The 15,707-nt window shown below is 35.0% G+C and overlaps 1 protein-coding gene across 2 annotated transcripts in view; it reads right to left on the bottom strand.

The window, feature by feature from the left end:
- The window catches only part of TMEM245 (transmembrane protein 245), a 94,809-nt gene that overhangs the window by 53,463 nt on the left and 25,639 nt on the right, over positions 1 to 15,707 (bottom strand). The window contains exons 5-9 of one of the 2 annotated variants that reach the window (XM_058302572.2): positions 13,778 to 13,996; positions 11,732 to 11,901; positions 8,675 to 8,698; positions 4,567 to 4,671; positions 289 to 371 (exon numbers count right to left, since the gene is read on the bottom strand). In XM_058302572.2, coding sequence (XP_058158555.1) covers positions 289 to 371; positions 4,567 to 4,671; positions 8,675 to 8,698; positions 11,732 to 11,901; positions 13,778 to 13,996 — 601 coding nt within the window. The remainder of the gene's footprint in view (positions 1 to 288; positions 372 to 4,566; positions 4,672 to 8,674; positions 8,699 to 11,731; positions 11,902 to 13,777; positions 13,997 to 15,707) is intronic. The other variant, XM_058302573.1, reaches the window with a different exon arrangement.

Below are 15,707 nucleotides of genomic sequence, written 5' to 3'. Positions count from 1 at the left end.
GAAACAGGAATAATCTCACTTGTGAGGAACGAGTGATTAAGGCAGGTAAAAGTGCTCTGTAAATCGTATATCATAAACTGTAAATCTCAATTCAAATATAAGGTACCACTTATTATAAATTAATCCCAAAATCTTAAAACATGTTTTCCCCTTGAATTACATGGCATTTCTCCACAAAGCTTTGGCAAACTCCATCTTTTATTATTGCATCAAAGAAGATCCTTTCATGCAAACAGATGTTGAACTTGGATCATCTACCTCTATTTTTGTTCAAAACAATGTTCTTACTTGGCCCACTCAGGGTGATTTGCTAGAGTTTCATTAATCAAACTACTTGTGACTTCAACCATGTGCACACTCTCCTGATGTACCTGTATTAGGGATAAGGAGAAAAAATAATCTCAATAAAAAAATAAAACCAATTTAACGTTTTTTTTTAACTCTATTATTTTAACAATGTTTTAAGGCTCAAATAATTATACATCAGTCTCAATTTAGAAATATGCACTGAACAGGGGCTACATATGATGTACTATGACACACACTAATGAAATTAAAAAGTACACCATGACTCACTGTCTTCAAGGAGCTTAATGATTTAAAAGAAAAAAAATAGATAACTTACACAAATACATATAAACAAATATACAAATAGATTTATTTACATAACCGTGTGCTGTATATGTAAAGCAATATCGACACTACAAGAACTTAGAGAATCACAATGCAATGTCAAGGAAGCAGATGTGACTCAAGCAATTGAGCTCCTGCCTACTACATGGGAGGTTCCGGATTTCATTTCCGGTATCTCCTGGAGAACACCACCAAGACAGCAAGCTGGTGCGATGGGCAAGTGCAGCAGGCTGATGCAATAAGATGATGCAACAAAGAGACACAAAGAGGAAAGACAATGAGACACATCAAACCAGGGAACTGAGGTGACTCAAGTAATTGCACACCTCTCTCCCACAAGAGGTCCCAGATTCAGTTCCCAGGGCCTCCTAAAGAAAAGACAAGCAGACACAGAGCACGCAACAAATGTACACAGAGAGAAGACAACAAGGGAGGGAGGGAATAAATTAATAAAATCTTAAAAAAAAAAAATTTCAATGTCAGACATAAGGGTATAGTAACTGAGTAGTTTCTAAGTAAAAAATCCAAGTGACTCTGCATCCCAGAATTTACCTTGCCCAATAACCAACAAAAGAGAAAAAAGGTTCAAATTAGTTGGGGAAAAAAAAAAAAATTGCCCACAATACCCAAATCAACAAAGAAGCATAATATAATTTGATGTATTTTGGAAAATGGCAATCAAGTGATGGAACAAATACTGTGGAGCAAAGCAAAGCATAACATGGCTCACTCCTAAACTGACCCTGATATCCAAAAGCCATACAAGTGAGTTGAACATTCCTGAGATGCACATATAATATGCAAATATGGAGAAAAGAAAATTAAGAAAGCCCTATCCTTTTCCTTTTCTGACTGAAGAAGAACAGAATCCTTAGTGGAGGAGAAATGAAAAAAAAAGAAAATCAGAGGAAAGAACAACAGATTCTCATTCTTTCCCTCTCTTTCTCTGCACCAATGAAAGCTCCACACTACACCAGGAATGTTGGAAACAATACAAAGATCGAGGATCTTCTTCCTCAGGGATAAGTACGACCTCAACTAGGTGGCATAACACTTAGTGGGCAAAACTCAAAACAGTAGAGTCCAGGTATTCTAACAAAGACATATATAACCACATAAAATGTGTCATTCCCACCCACTTCAATGCCAACCGGCCCTCAAAAAGTTGAGAAAAGACAAAACACAAACTATAGCTTGAAGGGGCAAAAATGATTTTGGACAAAGTGGGGAGAGATTCAACTCAAAGGTAATACTAGAAAAAAGACAGATCACATAAGATCTATAGGTTTTCTGAATCTGGCTTTCACTCTGAGGAACATAGGAACCCATGGAGGATTTTAAGCTTAGCAGTGACATAATCTGACTTAAATTTTCAAAGGATTACTTTGGATACGGTGTTAATGATTTTTATGCCTATATTCTTGAGGAACACTGGTCTGCAGCTTCCTTTTCTCGGATGTCTTTGACTTTGGTATCTGTACAATTATAATCTCGTAAAATGAGTTGGGAAGTATTACTTCCTCCTCTATTCTCTGAAAGAGGTTGGATAGGATAGGTATTACTTCTTCATTACCTTTGATAAAATTAAACAGTGAAGCCATCTGGACCTGAACGATTAGTCTCAGTGGAAAGAATTTCAAACACCAATTCAATTCCTTTCCTCAATACAAGGCTATGCAAATTTTCTATTTCTTCTTGAGTCGGTTCTATTTAATGAAATCAGAAAACTATAAGAAGAACAAAGAAGTGGGGTAAAGTCTGAAGTTAAGTTTCTGACCTGTTACATTTTGAGATGTCCATTAGACATCCAAGTGGATACTGTCATGGATGTTTTGGAAAGTGATTCCTTTAGTGGGTAGGAGAAGAACAAGGTTCCTTTAAAAGCTCAGTGTGCGTGGATCTCAGATCACAAAGAAGTGGTTCAGTAATATATGTTATCAAAGTTCAGGGAAGCAAAAGCTCCCTGAAGCAAAGGATGAACAAAGAAAAAGGACTTGAAAGACAAACATCATTGAGGAAGACATGCAAAAAGACCCTATGTGAAGAAAAGAAAGGAAAATGGAATAGAAGATGAGCAGGAAGGAAAAAGAGAAAGGGAAGAAAAAAAGATGGAAGACCATATTGGTGAAGGTTTCTCTACACACTAGAAGGGAAGATAAGATTGTATAGTGGCAGATTTAGTCAAAATATGACAAAGATACAGAAAGGCCCCTAAATAAGTGTGTATAATTTATCTAAGTGGCTGCACATATTTACTAGACAGAGAACAGATAGGAACTGTACAGAGATTGAAACCAAGGTACTAAGGCAGAGCAGAGGTTAGGAGCATATGATGAGATGGTTTGAGGACACAAAAGGCTAAGACTGATGAAAACAGAACTTTCAAGTAGAGGTGTCACATAATAAAAAACAATGCAATTCTTTAGGAAACTACTGCATATTAGATTCTCTATTGATAACACTATGCAAACAAATTTTATATCCATGATATCACATAAGCATTACAATTCCTTGGGGCAGGGAAAAAGAATAAACACAATTTTTTGAAAACAAAATACCAAAATCTTGAGTAAACTCTTAAGATTCAGTGGCATTCAGAGAAAAGAAAGATTAAGAAGCACTTTAAGAGTCAATAAGAAAATAAATAGATGAGATAGATAAGAGAGTCAATAAGAGGGAAGCAATTTGGCTCAACTGATAGAGCATCCACCTACCACATGGGAGGTCCAGGGTTCAAACCCAGGACCTCCTTGACCCATGTGGAGCTGGCCCACATGCAGAGCTGATGTACGCAAGGAGTGCTGTGCCACGCAGGGGTGTCCCCAGTGTAAGGGAGCCCCACGTACAAGCAGTGCACCCCATAAGGAGAGCCACCCCACGTGAAAAAAGCACAGCCTGCCCAGGAATGGCGCTGCACACAGAGAACTGACGCCGCAAGACAACACAACAAAAAGAGACACAGATTCCCAGTGCCGCTGACAAGAATACAAGCAGACACAGAAGAACACACAGTGAATGGACAGAGAGAACAGACAACGTTGGGGGGTGGGGGGAAAGGGAGAGAAATAAATTGAAAAAAAAAAAAAAAGAGTCAAGAGGCATCACTGTAGGGGAAAAAGTTTTAGCTGTGGTTTAAGGAATAATTTTCTTTGATGAGATTAAGTGGGGAAAGGAAATTTAAGCAGAAAGGACCAAGAAAGGGAGAAATAAAGACCTATGGTAGATGAGCAGGAAGACCATCAAGACGGAAAGGGAAGGAACTAATCATGAAATGCTGAGCCGGGTACTGAGACCAGACCATAGTTCTTCTATTGAGAGCAGAAGGCTCTTGTTTTTTGGTATCCACTTTTTTTTCCATCTTTATTTACTCTTGGGGATTTTGATGATAAAATAGAAATGCATATAAAAGAGGTATGAAATGAAAACATACTAGTAATACATAAATCATCAATACTTTAGCTGTTTCGTGTATTTATAGCGGCTATGGCTCAACTGATAGAGCATCTGCCTACCAAATGGACAGTCCCAGGGTTTGATACCCAGGGCCTCCTGACCCATGTGCTGAGCTGGCCCACACACAGTGCTGCTGCAGGCAAGGAGTGCCATGCCACATGGGATGTCCCCTTTGTAGGAGAGCCCCATGCACAAGGAGTATGACCCGCAAGGAGAGCCACCCTGCATGAAAAAAGCACAGCCTGCCCAGGAGTGGCACCCCACACATGGAGAGCTGACACAGCAAGATGACGCAACAAAAAAAGACAGTTTCTGGGACCTACATGATAAGAAAGCAAGCAGACACAGAAGAAAGAACACACAAGTGAATGGACACAAAGAGCAGACAACGGTGGGGAAGGGGAGAGAAAGAAATAAAATAAATCTTAAAAAAAAAAAAAAAAGACTTTATTGACAGTAATTGTAATCATTGTACGCTACCTTTGCAGTCAGGAGCAAGGCTAAAAGAAGGGTTCCTATCACTAACAAAAATATGATGAAAATGCTAATTATTTTGTCTAGCATCTTTTCCAACCAGATGATCATCTGCACAGAAATGAAAGGGAGAATTATTTATCTTTAAAATACAACTGAATAAAAACACATATGTATTCAAATATCAAAAAAGACAAACTGCGATACTTAGCATTACAAAACAAACTATGGCATAATGATCTAAAGCCATGAAATCTGAAAGCGATTTTAGAAAATTATCAGTATTAGTTATTGCTGTACTACGATAAGCTTATTGTTATAGCTAAAGAAACGCATTCGGTTTGAACATAAGCGATATTGATATTTGAATTCTCATACTGTGGTATATTCACATTTCAAATTACACTTTATAATCTGGTCACTATTCTAAACAAAATGGCTATACATTAGGTGACCTCAAATCTCATAAAGGTTTATAGTCAATTAGCAAAAGAAGTATCACATCTAAATAGAGATGACCTGTAGAAAAACTATGTCCCTTATAATATAGGTATGTTCTAAATTAGATAAAATAGGAACAAATTAAAAAAGGAATTACATTCAAAATATTTATAGTTCCCTTTGATTTCATCAGGGTTATAAAACAGTAATAATAAAAATATAATGTTAAGGGAATAGGTAACAAATTTAGGATAATAGTTACCCATGGGGACAAGGGGCTGAGAGGTAGATGCACAAACAGAGAGAGATGCAAAATGAGCTTCAATTACATAGGTAATGGTTTATCAGGGTGTTCTTCATACCTTTTTATATTTGAAATATTTCATAATAAAGTATTTTTAAAAATCAGATATTCTACTTGAAATTTTTATTCTTTTTAGAAAAGCTTTATGAAATGTGATTGTAAAGAATAACCATCAATTTAGTGGTTATTCCTTAATCACTAATTAAAATTAAGCTTTCCCCAAATATATGACATTCCATATAGACAATAACTTACCTCACCTTTCACAATCACAAATAATCCTATTTACAAAAAGCTTTTTTTTAGAATATATAATAATTTTGATAGATTCCTAATATTCCTGCCATGCAAAGCTAACATTTATTGTTTCAAAACCACAATTCATTAGATTTGTGAATGCTGAAACCCCACATTTCACCCCAAACCCCTAACATGAGTTAAATTTGAATTACACTTTCCAAATAGTGAGTAAAACATCCAGGAGCAAAGAAAATTTTTAAACTACACTGCTAAAATTAACTTTGCATACTTAAACAGCACATTTAAGAAATGACTTTGGATGTTTTCCCTCTCTCAGGGAGAGTATTTAAGGAAGTCTATATTAGACTTCTTAAACACAGTTTTCAAATGTTTGGATTTTGGTCACTTAAGGTCAAGTAACCAAGAGAATTTGTGAATTTAAAATCACAGGAATAATGTTCTGAGGCTATCAACTTCAAGTTAGTACTACAGATTATTATTTTAACCAAATAGAAGCATCTTTATGACTCTAACATATCTTCTAGAACTATTTTCCACTTGATGCTTACAATCTTGTGTCCTCCTTATAGGATCTTTCATGAAGAATACTCTAAGAGATAAATCCTATAGAGAATTCAAGGATAAAAAGTTCACCTTTAATTCTGACAATTACGGCTTCAAACAGAACAGTTAATTTTCAGTGCATGCTATCAAAGCATCCAAAGCAATGCAGAGATTAAAAAATTTAATAACTAGTTTCTAAGATATGGAAGGTCAGATGTTACATTTTGAAGGTAGTTTTTAAATCAATGAAACTGATTTTAAAATTTCATAATCAGAAATCAACTTAACACCTCGTTCTTGAAACAGCTTCCTAAGGAAAGAGCCAGTGTATCACTTCTGTCTCAAAAACCTAACATATAACATAGTGCATGGTACATGGTAGGTATTCAGTTACTAAATACTTGAAGATGCATAAATAATTTGAGAAGACCATATTTGTACTCACAAATTATAATTTCTGAAAATAATTTGGGAATAACTTCTACTCTTTCAGAAGTTATATCAAGGAATATATTTTTAAAATTGAATGATATTCTACAAAGACACTAGCAATATCTAAATTTGTGTTTGGATTTTTGTTTATTATTTTTCCCTTCTTTTCATGCAGCATTTTTTTAAAAATATTTTTAATGTGGAATATTCACAGACACATCATAATACATTGGATTACAAAATCGAACTTTGTATTTTTAAACCAGAGTTAGGGCAACTTTTTTTCCTAATACAAATCATATACAAAAGAGTAGGAAAAAAACTACACCAAAAATCACCTAAATAAAAATCTATATTCAAGAGATACAATGAATTAGATGTTTCACTTAAAATTTTAAATAACTAAAATCATTAAAAATCTTCAATTTATAAGCTGAAATGCTTTTCCCTATTCATATTACATCAAGTAAGAGAAGGTGAAAGAAGAGGTGAAGAAAGGAGATAGCAAGAGAGAGTACAGGAAAGACAGACATAGAAGGCATATTAACATATAAAGGGAGATTACAGAAAGTCAAGAGGAGAAAAGAAATAAACCCTGAGAAAGATTACATTTCAATTTACCATGATATGTATTTTTTCACCCTCTCTTCTTTTTTTGAACTACTTTCCTAATTCATTCCACCTGAGCTTTTGACGTACCAAATACCCAATCATGTAATGTTCTAATGTTAGAGGTAATGTAATAAAATAATCCTCATCTTACTTATCTGCTCTCCTAGAACACAAACTATTAGAACTTGAAGCCATTACTCCAACTCTATACCAATACTTTATCTATGTTACACATACTCATCAAGGAAAAGAAAAAAGTAACTTGAGCTCTTAGGAATCTTTTAAAATAACTCAACTATTCACTAATGAATTAGGCTTGTAAATAAGGCACTTCAAGTCACTTAGTCCACCAAGGACCTAATAAATTTAGCTTTTCATTCTCCCATCTTTTTAGGGCAATTTCATTTCAATATCTACAAACTGAAGAGATATACAAACCACCATCTTAGATCAAAATAAGAAAATATGATTTCTGTTTGTATCACTATCATTGACAAAGGATTGAACTCATTTACTAATATTAGTTTTGTAGGGAATGGTGGTGCATACAATCATACATGTGCGTATGTAACAAACTGGCTGTTTTCAACCCAAAGTTTAAAACTTGAGGCATTATCAAGCCTTTCTTTTTCTCGGTTTTGACAATGAAATCCTAAGCTTTAGGATCACAAGTCACATTCTGAGCTATTTTAAGAAGTACTACATCTTTCTTAAGGCCTGCTGTAATACTTCCATTGAGAACTTTCAGTCTTATTGTATTTAAAAACAATATACCGAAATATCATCTCTTGTCAAATGTCCTAAGAATTGGATGAAATTAAGTCAAGAACTACTATACGTGTGAACTCTATGTCAAAGGTATAGCATTCCTAATATATCCTGATTAGCCTTTACTGAAGTTTATTAAAAATGTACTTGTTACATGCTAGCATGTGAAGAATTGCCAAAGATACAACTTCATACTTTGGGAAACACACTAAATTAGATGGTACAGGCCCTATCTACAATCTTTTTTAAGTTTAAAATAAAATATAGGAATACAAGTTAAAAAAGGAGACAATATATACACTTAGCAGCTCAGTTTATAGCTCTTTTGAAAATTCCTGTGTGATTTATAGAAAAAGCAGCACTAAAGAGTTCTCTTTCCTTTTCAGTAACTATTGCCTAATGTGCTCACACCCATTAAAGGAGGTCAGAGTCTCAGGCAGAGCCATATGATAGTGCTGAAAAGGAAAAAAAATCACTTAAACTGGACCAAGGGACTAAAGACAGAACTTTCAAACACTTGGACAAGGGGATACCATTCATTTTGTAATAGTATTTGTTGTTTTTAGCAATTGAAAACAGTACCATGATAGTATTAATGCTTCACGACCTTCCATAACTTATCATTAAACTTAAAAAAACAAAACCAAAAACAGCTTAGTTTGACATTTAGACAGAAACATAAAATGAGAAGGAAAATACAGAGGAAAAGTCATGGAATTCAAAGTCAAAACCAACATCTATGGGTTCGTTTACCTTCTTATTTAACCAGTGCCAGAGCTAGAGGATATGGGGGTAAGGTGAGAAAGAGAAGATAATAACAGTGGAATATCATTAGAGAATGCAATAACTGCATGAAAGGAAAAGAAAAAGTCACTGAGAGCATGAGAAGAAACTTATTCCATATAAAAAAGAAACCATAAAAAAAAAAGTTAACGCGAAGTTTTTAAAATCAAGAGAATATAGTATTCCTTTAAAATATACAATGATTGAAAAGATGGTAACCACAAGCTTTGCTGGCAATTTAACAATTAAAAATACATAAAACAACCTGAGTTCTTGTAGGCTTGAACAGTCACACCAAATTCTGAAATAACTGAGTAGTAACTATTAAGATTCTTTCACAATCAGGAACCAAAAGGATTTTTAGTCCCTATATAAACTAATTCACATTCATATACTAAATTTTCATTGAACTTTGTAGTTACAGGTTTATAGTATCAGTTACTTTGCTTTTTTAAAAGAGTAAATCATTTCAGTGCTAATTTTGAACAGTGAGCACGTGACCAAAAGCAGACATACCTACATTCTGTTAATATTTACTGCATTTCCTTCCATCCTGATTTTTTCTTTTTTTATCATGATTTTTTATGCATGCATTTTTCTACTGTATATATATAGCCTGCTTTTTTCACATACATGTTATCTCATCTGATTCTCACAATATTTTGCATAATAATGAATTATCTTTCTGATACATAACAATTTAAAATTCAATAAACATGGTATTTAAGGCATTATTCATGATGCAAAAAGCATTTTAAGAAGGATTTTTTTTAATTTAAAAAATTTTATTTAAAAATTTTTGAGTATAATTTCTGAGTAATTATAAAAATGTTCTTGCAGGATTTCCCCTAAAATATACCCCATGTATATTTAGACATACACGTCAATCTCCTACAGATGGATCATTTTGGAAACACTGGTCCAACAAATTAAAATCTAATAAAAACATGAAGAATAGATTTCTTCCCCAAAGCAGCATTTCAAACATATTGCTATATTAGAGAGAACATAATTTTGGCATCAGTTACAATTAAATAAATATTTATTACATGACAATCATTCTCACACATATTGTTATATATAGTAAAAAATGTTAAGATTTATTCATTTTACCGTCTCCCTTAACAAGTATATATTAGCATAAATTTACACTATTTTATAAATTAGTATAAAAATGGCATATTTTTACAAGGCTGTCTCCATAACAAATATTCTTTGATGCCCCCAGTATTTCAACTGATAAAACAACTGAGTTTTCCTAACTACAGAATTCCAAGTATAAGAACATGGGAAAGCTGAAAATAGGTTTTCATTTCTGTTATTTCTGAGTGGTAAGACAAAAAAAATTGACTGAAATAAGAGTTCCCCTCTTTAGTTTCAAGTGCTGAATCTACTCTAGTTTGATAAAGCTTCATGCCAACACCAGGGTGATGTGATAGATGAGTTCAAAAATGCATGAAAATCTTAGATTCTTTCTTATTTAAAAAGTTGAAAAAAATGAATAAGGATGCAAACAAGCAATTTACAAAAGAAATGTATGAATAACCAACAAGCATGTAAAAGAAAAATATGAATAGTTAATAAGCATTTAAATATAAACAGCCAATGAGCATTTTTAAATTTTTATTTAAAATTTTATCAAATTAAAGCAATCCTGAGATACCTTTTACCCAAATTAAAAGCCCATTTTAAGTTATAATATACAGTATTGTCAAGGGCTCAAGGAAATAGGTATTCTCATATGTAGCACTGGTGAATCTTTTCATATGTCTTCTGGAAGACAGTCAAGTAGTACATAAGAAAATTTAACATGTTCCTCTCCTTTGACACAGCAACATTATTTCTATTAAGGACAAATATGAAGATTTATTTCATTCCCCCTCACTGCTATTATTCTCATTCCATATCTACACTGGTTTCCTGCAATAGCATTTCTCAGTCACAATGGACCTATTCAAGGTCTTTGTGATGAAATCTAGCTTGCTCAGTCTAGCTTGATGCAGACTCTCCCAACACGTCAGCAGCCTTAGTTTCCACCCCTGGCCCTTTCCAACCATTCCCATCCATGTGGTACTTCCTAAGTAGGCCCTCTGTGGTCTCCGTCCCTCTGCGCTCTTCTGTCTACCTGCTCTTCTTGCCATGTCACCTAATAAACTCCTCCTTGTGCTTCAAACTTTGCTCTGGCTTCTCCTCTGAAAAGCCATCCTTTCCCACCACTTCACCTTCTATCAACAGTCAATCGTTTCTTGTTTGATACTACTGCTGTATCCTATACATGCTTTTGTATACAAATTATAATTACAGCAAGCACTTATATAGAGTTTACTGGGTACCAGGTACTGATCTAGGAATTTTACATATATTAACTCATTTAATCCTCACAACCAGTCTATGAAGCAGATCTCTTTATCTTTATTTTATGGATAAGGAAATATATGCACAGAAAGGTTAAGAAACTTGTCCCAGGTCACACAGCCAATAAGTAGCAAAACTGGGATCTCAAACCAGGATCTGGATTCAGATCCATTCTCTTACCACCAAGTTCCTAATTAGCTGCCTCTGAAATTTGCTCAACTGCTCTCTTGCTCCATTAAACAGACCGCACATCTACACCTGTTTTCCCTAGGGACTAACACAATATCTGATACATGGAAGAGTAAAAAGTTTTCACTGAACTGAACTGAGCCACTGCCTGGCTATATGACTGTAGGCAAGTCACTAAATCTCTCTGGATTTCGATTTGGTCCTTATAAGAAGAGGGAGTTGAACTAGGTGTTCCATAAGAGCCCCTTCTCCCATTTTTTTTTAAAGTGGAAAAGAAAAAAAAAACCCTTAATATTTATTAAACCAAATTCATCCTATCCTTATATAAACCATAATTCCAAACTTTAAAATTTCATCATAGAGTTTGATATTAAGTATTATCAACAATTACAATATCAATACTATATACCATGAAATGGAATATCTCAAACCAGGAAATGTATAAACCCCAATAAAACAGCCCAAGCTCTTAAAATACAATACCTTGCTATCAACTTTTAGTAAGAATTTTCCCAGCCCAACAACTGGCCACGGTGCAAGAGCTTCTTGCCGCTCCTTCAAGAAGTGCTCTACAACCTGCCACCACATGTGACAGCGTTTCTCCAGGAAATTCACAACTCCAAAGTGAACAACAAGCTTTTTGAGTACCCAGACTGTAAAGACAATAAAAACTAGAGATTAGAAATTTATAACATGAAAGGGTCTCTTAATTTCACATGACCTTTCTAAAGCAGTAAAGTCAGTATTAAAATAAACATCAGTGCAAAAAAAGGGAAGAGAGAAGAAAGTTCAAGGTATTCCAAACAGATGGAATTGGGCCAAATATCTTTTCACATAATCACTACCTTTTCTTACCTTCTCTTTTTTGTGAGAAGAGAGTCAGGTATTATTCTACAGTCCTTATCACAAAGATCGCAAAGGCCACGATCTTGGTCCCTTACGGCAGTCCCCCTCCAGGGTAAATAAAACCAACACCTGACATTTACCAATCTCCTTGGCTATTGCAGCTGCCCTTGCTAAACTCTGTTCTTTTCCTTAATATTGGCTATTCAGTGACATGAAAAGCATAAGGTACTACAAACGCATAAAAATTCTGTTCCAATGCAGGGTAACATTTTGACTTGTGTTCCTACTGCACTGTTGTGCTGCCCTGTACATGTAAACCTTCTGCCAAGTCAGTAGACCCAGGCTGAGTATAGGCAGGGCTGCTTGAAATGGGCCCTCAGAATAAGCTCTGAACAACTTCAGGGGGCAACAGTCACAGACATTAATACAAGACGGAGGCTCTGGTGCTGGGAAGTACAGTGGCCCTTCTAGCAGGGGTCAAGCTTCCTGTTACAGGCCAGCTGAGAAGGTGGTAGGATCAGGGGGAAGTGTTATTGATCTGTAAGGCTGGCCTTGCAGGCTGGACCCTAGATAACTGATCCCAACCATTAAAAGTTCTCTAACTTGAGGAACTCCTGAAGATCTGGCCTTGTAACCTAAGAGTTCACAGTTTCACAGTTTACTATTTTAAACCAGGAGCTCATTGTTACATACCAGCTCAATAATTCCTTCATAAGCATTTTAAAACCCCCTAGGAAGACCCTGGGTAAGCTCTTAGGTTCTCTAGAAAGTAACAATGGTAATAACCGGCTATGGGATAGCTTCTTTTTTTTTTAGTTAGGCCAGTAACAAGAATTTATTGGAAAATGGGAGACAAGAACAGAGCCTGAGGAGAAATGGGAGAGGACTGAAATATGCATCAAGATTTGATGCGGGCTGCTCTAGGCAGAGAGAGTGGGCTTTGGCTGGTGCCGTCACCTTTTAAGGTATTAATTATTCCTGCCCTTGCTAATGTTAAGGAGAGGGGCCTATGGAATCCTTTTGGGGTTCACTCTGTTCACAGCCTGTTCTCCCAAAGCCAGGTCAAATTCCTATGATGACCAGAAGGTTAAAGACAGAACTAGAACAAACTTAACTCCTGCTATCAATATTTAAGGAAAAGGCGCTTCCAACAATTGACACGATTTGACAGCATGACATAATGCATATATGTACATACAATTCAATTTTTTGCCACTCAAAAGAAAAATCAAGATTTTTCATGTATTTCCCAAAACCTACATTTTCTTTGAATTAAAAATGCATATATTTCTCAAAAGCTACATTTCCTCTGAATTAAAAATGAAATATAAAATGAATGCCACTTACAGGACGTCTCAAAATTTCATCATAAAGCCCCAAACACAGATTATTGGTAATGTTTCACTCCACAAATTATATATGGCTGAACAGTCAATTCCCCACATGAAGCTAGCAATTTAAAAAACCATGCAAGATTATAAGAAGCCAAATGCATTTTCAAGATTAAAAGTGAATATTAAAAAGTTATCAGTAACAAATGTCCAAAATAATGTTTGTTATTTAAATGTACATTAAGGCTATTTTATTTTAAAGATAATAAAACTATCTCAAATATTAAAATAAAAGGGTAAAAACAAAAAGTATTCAAAGACAAGACAAGATTATAATTAACCAGACAAGGACCTGCAATAGGCACTGGCATTAGCTGCATGATCCACAGGTTCAACCAGATCTGCACAACAATGATGGCCCAAACCAGAGACACAAAGTAGATATCACTAGTTTTCTTCTTTCTAAGAAATGTTCCAAGTTCGGGTCTTTGTCTGCCCAGAGTGGGTGAAGGGGAGGAGGCTGAAGACGATGTGGACAAGGTTGGAGGGGGTTCTCCCCTGCCCATGGTTTCTGGAAGGGAAAAGAAAAAAAAAAAGACCATACATCCTATTAATCCACATTCTACTAAGTAATAAGAGCAATTCACCCTATGTTAAGCCTGCAAATTATACTCATAGTATGGATAGTATGATGACACTGGGAAAAAAAAAAATGCATGTTTGCATATGTACTGGAAAATGGATGGAGAATTACAGTGTTGGCAGTGCTTACATCTGGGGAGAATAAGGTTTGGGGGACAGGGCTGGTAGACAGGGAATATTTACTTTTTACTTCATATACTTTATACCATTCAAGATTTTTATGTTGAGTATATAAATATTATTTAAAAACAAATTAAAAAAAAAACAAGACAAAGAAGCTGAGAATTATAATTAGCCCATTAAAATTACTCAAACCATATAAAACAAGAAATATTAAAATACTCTTGGATATATTTTTAAAATTATTCCTCTTTTGTTTTTTATTCTCTTTTTTTAACGTACTCTTCCCCACAGTCTTTTAGAAACATAGTTGTACATGGTTGTATTATGTTCTACGTATCTTTTTAACTTTCTCCCCTCAGTTGTAATGCCAGCTCTACAACAGCTAAGACTCTGTCTTGTTCTCCCTCCACTGCATTCCAGCATGCAGAATAGAACCTGACATACATAGCAGATGCTGACTAAATATCAGTTGAATGAATGACTTAGTTATTTCATAATTTTCTTAAGCGACCACAGAGGAGCCCTCTGAGTGCTATGTCATTGTGGACTTAATGTTTCTTTCAGCATTATATGTTTAACAGTGAGTGAATTTTTACTACCAATATAACCAGCACCACGGTGAGTGAGCCCATGTCACCAGAACTAACATTCTACATGAGGTGTGGGGCTAAAGCCTAAGCTACTCATGACAGGCTTCTGACCTTGCTCTCTGAGTCTCTCTCTAATTTGCAAACCTTACGTTAGTGAGTATAGCAGTTATGTGGAAGAATATTTAGTACATAAGCCAAACATGATCTTTCCACTTTGGAAACATGATTCAGTATACAAGAAAAATAAGCGTTCTTACTATTACAAATGGCTTTCTCTTAGCAGATGCTTTTTTCAAAACTTTTCTAAAGTCAATTCTTCAACAAGCACTCACCATAAATAATCCCTAACTTCAAATACCTCTAGCACCGATGGACCTCTCGGCACAGATGAGGATGGCCTTTTATGTTCCTGAACTCTGTGTAAGCGAAAGAACTCTAAATCAAATATAAATCTATCAGCTGGGATCTGACAGGAGGCAACAACTCCTCTACAGGCAGGTCATACAGAACAATGACTCTAGAATAACCAGAAAGGTCTATTTTAGGGGAAACTGTCAAAATAATAGTATGAGGCATGTGAGTCAAAATTTTTAGAAGAAAAGCAAGAACTAACAAAGAAGGATTGCCAGAGAAATGGAAGATGAAAAAGGAAAACCAAAAATAATGCAAAAAATGGTAATAATAATAAGTAATGTGAGTGTGTTAAAATAAAAGAGTGGCGGAAAACCGATGGCAGTCATAGAAGAAAGAAATGAAAAATAGGAAACCAAGATTAGAAGACGGAAAAAAAGGGGGAGGAGGGAATATGGAAAAAGGTAAATGGGACACTGGGAAAAGGAAAATAGCATGAAAGGAAATTGAGAAAAAATACCAAAAGAGTAAGAAAAGCAAAAGAGAGAGGGAGAGAGGGAAGGGATGGAAAGAAAG

The sequence above is a fragment of the Dasypus novemcinctus genome, chromosome 8, assembly GCF_030445035.2.
Source record: "Dasypus novemcinctus isolate mDasNov1 chromosome 8, mDasNov1.1.hap2, whole genome shotgun sequence".
NCBI classification, from domain to species: Eukaryota; Metazoa; Chordata; class Mammalia; order Cingulata; family Dasypodidae; genus Dasypus; species Dasypus novemcinctus.
Note: the sequence above shows the minus strand (reverse complement) of the source record. Positions and strands in the feature narration are given on the sequence as shown.